This window comes from Triticum aestivum, chromosome 1B (assembly GCF_018294505.1).
Source record: "Triticum aestivum cultivar Chinese Spring chromosome 1B, IWGSC CS RefSeq v2.1, whole genome shotgun sequence".
Taxonomy (NCBI): Eukaryota; Viridiplantae; Streptophyta; class Magnoliopsida; order Poales; family Poaceae; genus Triticum; species Triticum aestivum.
Window position 1 is genome coordinate 698,223,866 of NC_057795.1, and position 7,183 is coordinate 698,231,048.

General features: G+C 50.6%; 1 protein-coding gene across 1 annotated transcript; it reads right to left on the reverse strand.

Annotated features, from left to right (window-relative positions):
- Window positions 1-1,040: 1,040 nt before the first annotated feature.
- Window positions 1,041-5,407, reverse strand: LOC123150225 (collagen alpha-1(I) chain). Its single transcript, XM_044570063.1, has 3 exons — window positions 5,153-5,407; window positions 4,975-5,055; window positions 1,041-4,868 (listed from the first exon to the last, which is right to left on the reverse strand). Exons 1-3 carry the CDS (start codon window positions 5,351-5,353, stop codon window positions 1,431-1,433), a joined length of 3,720 nt encoding a protein of 1,239 aa, XP_044425998.1. The 5' UTR covers window positions 5,354-5,407; the 3' UTR covers window positions 1,041-1,430.
- Window positions 5,408-7,183: the final 1,776 nt, after the last annotated feature.

Sequence of the window (7,183 nt, forward strand, 5' to 3'; positions counted from 1 at the left end):
ATCATGTGATGTGTTGATTTTAAGTACTCCCCTGTGCCATAATGTAAGATGTTTTTGTGACATTAGACTAGTGTCACAAAAACATCTTACATTATGGGACGGAGAGAGTAGTAGATTACACATCATTATGCACATTATACATACATTTGCAGAGTCCAAGCAGAGCAGAGATGTGAGAATGAATGGAGGCACATAATAACATAAATACATACATAAACAGCATCTCATCACCCAAATCACACCTTCCGCTTCCAGGTTGAGGGTGTGTGCATCTGCCAAAAGATAAACCTGCCGCTGCTCATCCATCATCCTTGCTGGGCTGGGCTGGATCGCTGCGGCAAGTCAAGTCAAGTCCAAGATTGGCTGTGTGCATCTTAGTTATGCAGAGGCCGGGTCTATGCTCATTATGTTTGTGTTCTCTTGATGCTCCATTCTGAGCCAATAAAATTCACCCATTGTCGAAAAAGTCAAGTCCAAGAAAAGAAATGAAATCTGGGAGGCAGGGGAGGGGAGGGGATCAATCAATCAAGGAAGGAAGAAAGGATGGATGGATGGATTTGTACCTCATGGTCGCCGGCGATCCGGAGAGGATTTAGGGTTTCTTGCTTGAGGTCAGGGGCCGGAAGAGAAGCATTCATTTATACTGTGCAACCTTCCTTCCTTCCTTCCTTCCTTCCTTGAGTCACTCAGGAACTGGAATAGAACCATGCCATGGATGGATCACTGAAATTTGATTGAATTCAGTGAGTCATTTAACTTGGCTTCTCTAGTTTTTTTTTTTCATTCCTCTAGGTTTAAAGGTTTTCCTTCCTTTCTCAAACAAAAAATAATCAATCCCTGGTGCTTCCACGGTCGGTCTCCCAGTTAATTTTTCCAGTTTGATCAAGGCAAACACACACACATCAATACATCATCATCATAGCAGAGCAAGGCATTCCCAATTAGTCTAGAAAAACTCTAGGGACATTCTCATTCCCACACAAATATAAACAAACAAACAAAGAAAGAAAGAATATTTAGGAATGGAGGGAGTACATAAATAAACAAGGAAACACTTGAAACAAACAAAGAAAGAAAAAATAGACAGACAGACATACATCAGTCATTTAGTTTAGCAACTAAAACAATACACCTTGTAAGGACAGACATGATAATAAACAGATTAATGCATGCATGCATAATCATACACTACACCAATAATCCAAACATAATTAATTAGTACTTAGAGGAGGAACCAACTACTACTTAACAATGTCTATTACAGTTACCATACATATTATTAATTAAATTATGATTCATTCATTCATTCTTCTTCTTCTTCCTTGCGCTCCAGTCCAGTCCAGAAAATCACCATTGTACAGTAAAGTCCAGAAAATCACCATTATCTTCTTCTTCTCATGATACATTCCTTGTGCTCAGCTCATCTCATCTCAACTAACCACACATCTTTCTGCAGATCCCAGCTTGTCTTCTCCACCCTCCCCCTCCACAGGAGCAGTCCCTGCTGCAGAGCTCCCCAGTTTCTTATCAGATTCAACCTTCTCCACATTCTCTGTACCACTCGCTTCTGCTGCTGCACAACCATTCTTATTAGAAGAGTCAGTTGCGTCTCCTACAGCCTCGACATGCCGAGGAGGAGCACTCGCTACCTTCTCTGCAGCAGAAGAGCCCAGCTTCTCAGAAGAAGAGTCAGTTGCACCTCCTACAGCCTCGACATGCCGATGAGGAGCACTCGCTACCTTCTCTGCAGCAGAAGAGCCCAGCTTCTCAGAAGAAGATTCAGTCGCACCTCCTACAGCCTCGACACGCGGAGGAGCACTCGCCGCCTTCTCTGCAGCAGAAGAGCCCAGCTTATCAGAAGAAGATTCAGTCACACCTCCGGTTTCCACAACAACAGCAGCACCACCCGCTTTTGCCTGCTCTGCAGAAACCGGCGCATCTGCAGCAACCCCAGTTTCCTCACCACCCCCTGAAGCAGCCGCCACCACCACACCTTCTTTGCTCTGTGTTTTCTCCCCCTCCCCAGATGATGCCAGGCCCTCCTTCTCCTTCTCTTGTTTACCACTGGATTCTCGCACGTATCCAAAAATCCCACCAGAAGCTTTTACGCGCCCAGCTTCAGAGGGCTGTTGGTCGCTCCTTGGCATCGCACGCCTCCTCTTCATCACCATCGACACGATGTCGCCTGCCGATGGCTTCTCCGCCGTCCTTGGACTCTCCGGCGCAATCTTGCTTCCTGTTGACACGGCTTTTCCAGCTCCACCAGACAATGCATAATATGATCTCGGGGACTCAAGCGGTCCCTTAATTCCCGTTGACATGCCGTCGTCTGATGCTGGATTCTCCTTTTTTGGCCTCCCACGTTTCACCTTTCTTGGCCTCCCGAGCCCTCTCTTGATCTCACCATCTCCAGCTGGCCTTGCTACTTTTGGCTTCTTCGTTTTTGTTTCTGTTTTGGCGTCTCCACTTTCAGCAGAAATCGCTGTCTCCGGCCTCTCCTTCCTTGGCCTCCCGCGCCCTCTCTTGATGCCCGCCGATGCAGAATCTCCAGCTTTTTCACCGGGCGTTGCTGCTCCATATTCAGCAAATATAGCTGCTGCAGCATCATCTCCAGTTTCACCAGATATTGCTGCTTCTTCTGGCTTCTCCTTTCTTGGCCTCCCAAGCTTCTTCACCTTTCTAGGCCTTCCAAGCGGTCTCTTGATCCCTGTCGATGCAGCATTTCCAGCTTCAGCGGGCGTTGCTGCTCCAGCTTCAGCAGGCGTTGCTGCTCCAGTTTCAGCAGGCCTTGCATCACCAGTCTCAGCAGGGGTTGCATCTTCAGTTTCAGCAGGGATTGATGCTTGTGGTCTCTCCTTTCTCGGCCTCCCACACGGTTTCTTGAATCCAGTTGAAGCAGCATCTCCAGCTTCAGCAGGCGTTGCTGCTTCATTTTCATCAGGCGCTGCATCTCGAGTTTCAGGAGCAGGCATTGCATCTCCAGTTTCTGGAGACATTTCTTCTGGCGGTCTCTCTTTTCTCGGCCTCCCACGCGGTTTCTTGATTCCCGTCGACGCACCATCTCCAGTTTTGGCAGGCGTTGCTGCTCCATTTTCATCAGGAGCAGGCGGTGCATCTCCAACTTCAGGAGCAGGTGCTGCTGTTTCAGAAGCAGGCGCCGCATCTCCAGTTTCAGGAGCAGATGCTGCTGCTGCATCTCTAGTTTCAGAAGCAGGCGTCACATCTCCAGTTTCAGGGGCAGGCACTGCATCTCCAGCTTCAGGAGCAGGTGCTGGTGCTCCAGTTTCAGCAGGCGGAGCAGGAGTTGCATCTCCGGTTTCAAGAGCAGGAGTTGCATCTCCAGCTTCTGGAGCAGGCGCTGCTGCATTTCCAGTTTCAGAAGCAGGCGCTGCTGCATTTCCAGTTTCAGGAGCAGGCGCTGCTGCATCTCCAGCTTCAGTGGACATTGCTTCTGGTGGTCTCTCCTTTCTCGGTCTCCCACGCGGTTTCTTGATCCCCGTGGACGCACCACCTCCAGCCTCAGCAGGCGCTCCATCTCCAGTTTTGGCGGACACTGCTTTTGATGATCCCTTCTTTCTTGGCCTCCCAAGCGGTTTCTTCATTCCCGTGGACGCAGCGGCAGCAGAGTAAACAACAGTTCCAGGAGACTCTATTGTTGGCCTCAGAGACCCTATATTCAGCCCCCTCGACACAGGCCTGACTGCTGCTGTCGGCGTCGCTATTGTTGCTGGATTCCCAAACCCTTCCTTCAACCACCTGGATACATTTGGAGAGTCTGACTCTGTGTCTGACCCAGTTAGAGAAGAGTCTGACTCTGCGTCTGATTCAGTTTCAGAAGAAGAGTCTGCTTCTGGAACACCATCTTCTGGCTCCTTTCTCGGCCTCCCACGGCCACTCTTGACACCCGCTGACATTCCTTCTGACTCCTTTCTCGGTCTGCCATGGCCTTTCTTGACACCGTTTGACAGCCCTTGTGCATCCTTTCTGGGTCTGCCACGGCCTTTCTTGACACCGGTTGTCAGCCCTTGTGCATCCTTTCTGGGTCTCCCACGGCCTCTCTTGACACCGGTTGAGAGCCCTTGTGCATCCTTTCGCGGCCTCCCACGCCCTCTCTTGGGCGTCGAGAAACCACCTCCACCTCCTGGGGTTCCATTCTGGAAAGCAGCCTGTGACAAGCCAAGTTTCTGCTTCTTCCTTGGCCTCCCACTTCCTTTCTTGGTGACTGAGGAATTCGCGGACAGCAGAAGCTTACGACGACGATCTGGCCCCCTCTTGCGCTTGCGCTTCCGTGGGCGCTTTGCTCCATGGACGAGCAAAGCATATGCACGCGCAGGAGTGTATTCATCATCGTTGTCATCACCACTGCTGTAGTCATCTTCACCTTCATCTTCATCATCATCATCATCACTGGAAGTGGAGTAATCATCATCATCACTGCTAATCTGTGACCCTCCAGATTGATGAGGAACCAAACTGAGATCCGATGACAAATTCTTGGGCGCAGGGAGTGCCGGCAAGAGGGGCCGGCCACGTCTGCTCCGTAATCCTCCAGATGTATCCAAACTGAGATCCAAATTTTCCTCGTTGGTTGGCGGCGCGGGGAGTGGGAGGGGGAGGGTCGGCGGCGCGGGGAGGCGGAGCAGCTTGCGCTTGCGGGGCCGGCCGCGAGTTTTGGTGTAGGAGGCGGGGAAGACGTAGCAAGCTCTGGCTTCTGATCCGTAGCCGCGGACGACGCCTTGGGAGACGAGGCGGCGGAGGTGGGTCCTGAGGAGCTCGTCGTGGGCGGCCTTGAAGCGGCCGAGGATGAAAGCGGCGATGGCGATGCGGCCGGAGGTGCCTCCCAGCTCCGTCAGCGCCTGCTTAATCATCTGCATCGGCATCGGCATCGGCATCGGAGATGAGATCCAGCTTGAGGCCATCCATCCATCCAACTATAACTTGATTAAAAGGATAAAGGAGCTTGCTTTTGCTTACCTCGGGGTAGGGCGGGTGCTGGCTGCCGGCGGCGGCGGGCGACGGCGACGAAGGAGAGGCGACCAGCATCTTTCCTTGGCCCTGGTTTGGTTAGGTTTTGGGCGGATCAGCGACAAGCCAAGCTAAAAAGGAAGGGCAAGAAGGGTAGGAGCAAGTTGAAAGAGAGGATCTTGCTTACCTCAGTGGAGGTCGGGTTCGGGCTGCCGGCGGCAACGGCGGCGGCGACGGCGGGAGGCGGCGACGAAGGAGGGGCGACCGCCATGCCTCCTCCTCCTTCTGTTGGAGGAGGGGGTGGGGTGGGGATTGGTGGATCCGGCGGCCGAGCTTGGTTGGCGGCGGCGGCGGCGGGCGGCGGCGGCGAGGGAGAGGCGACCCCCATGGATTTGGATTTGGTGGCGTTGGGTGCGGGTGGGGATGGATGGATCCGGACGGGACGGAGGCCGACCTATTTATTTATTTTTATTTACCAAAAAATCCCAGGGAAGCGTTGCTGGGCCGGATGGATGGCCCATCATTCTTCCCCTCCAAAAAAAAACAGCCCTTTTTTATTGCCTAAAAAAACCCAACTTTTTTTACCGCTAAAAAAATTACAACTTTTTTTTGCTTATACCCAAAAGGGATGGGATGACATGCTTCTTGTGCTCATACCCAAGGTTAATTCAAAATACACAAAATGTGGCGGTGTGCAGGACAATAAGCTTACTCGATGTTTTTATATGAGGTGACCTAAAAAAGGATAGCTTATTGTCTGAAATTTTTCCTTGATGATGATGTGGTCTCCCATGCGCAAAGACCTTTTCTTACTGGTAGGCTGGTCCCATGTAATATTCCATTTGCGTACGAGAGTTTACACGCAATTAAGAATAGGCAGAAAGAGAAGGCATGCTACTATGACGTGAAACTTGACATGCATAAAGCATGCGATCGTGTGAGATGGTAGGTTTTTAAAGAGACTGGAGATACGGCTGGGGCTTCACCAACCTTATGGAAACCAATAAAAAAAGGATGCATTGATGAAGCCATGGCAGGCCTTTGGTGGGGACATACAGATGAACATAAACGAATGCATTAATGACCCTTTCAGACCGATCCAAATTTTCTTTTTTGGTTACCGAGACGGAGTCCTTGCGGGGCCGAGGCGGGGCATGGAAGGCGTAGGTGGATGCGAAGCTCTGGATGACGCCCTCGGAGACGAGGTTGCGGAGGTGGGCAGAGAGGAGCGCATCATGGGTGGCGGGGAGGCCAGTGAAGCGACCAAGGATGAATCCGGCGATGGTAGCGCGGTCGGAGGTGTCTCCTAGCTTGATGAGCACATCCGTAATCATCTCCCTTGCAGATTCATGAGCAGGATGGGAAGCGAGATGGAAAAGGTAAAGGGGAAGGGTAGTAGGAGAAAGTGGAGGGAGAGGAAGGTAGAGGGAGCTTGCTTATCTTGGTGTAGGTCAGGTGTGGGCTATCAACGGTGGCGGCGGCTGATATGTCCATCTTGCGTCATGTTTTCCTACTGTTATTTATATTGTTTTTGGTCATTATTTCACTTTATGATGCAATCCTAATGCCTTTTCTCTCTTAGCTTGCAAGATTTACATGGAGAGGGAGATTACCAAAAGCTGGAATTCTGGACCTGAAAAAGCTACGACAGAGTTACCTATTATACAGAGCTCCAAATGACCTAAAACTTCACGGAGATTTTTTATTGAATATTGTCAGGACCCCGATCCTAAGTCATACCGATCTAGCATGTAACACATCATATCACATTGCAGCCTCACACATGGTAACCCATGGCTACCACCTTACCTAGATCGGGACCGTTTGCGCCTTTTGGCTCACGTATATATGATTGTGTTGCTAGCATCCATATGACAAAGAACCCGGCCGACATGACTAGTCGTAAACCCAAGGTGGCACAAACTTACAAGGACAGACATACATGACCCAACAATGCACGTGTCGGTCAGCAGCTAGTTTAACTGGGTTGTAGCAAGCTAGGAGGACTCCGGTAAACACCGCGTGACATTTGCTCGTAGGGACAGACACAGGAGCAAAGAAGGATACATGTCGATCATCCCATATGTTCCGAAGCAGTAGCAATCTACCATGGCTCGGTGGAAGCACTAGGAGACATTTCCCATAAGGGAGGTTGCCAAGAATAAACAACTAGGTGTCGAATCCCACAAATACCAAGCATTTCAAAAGCATACACACA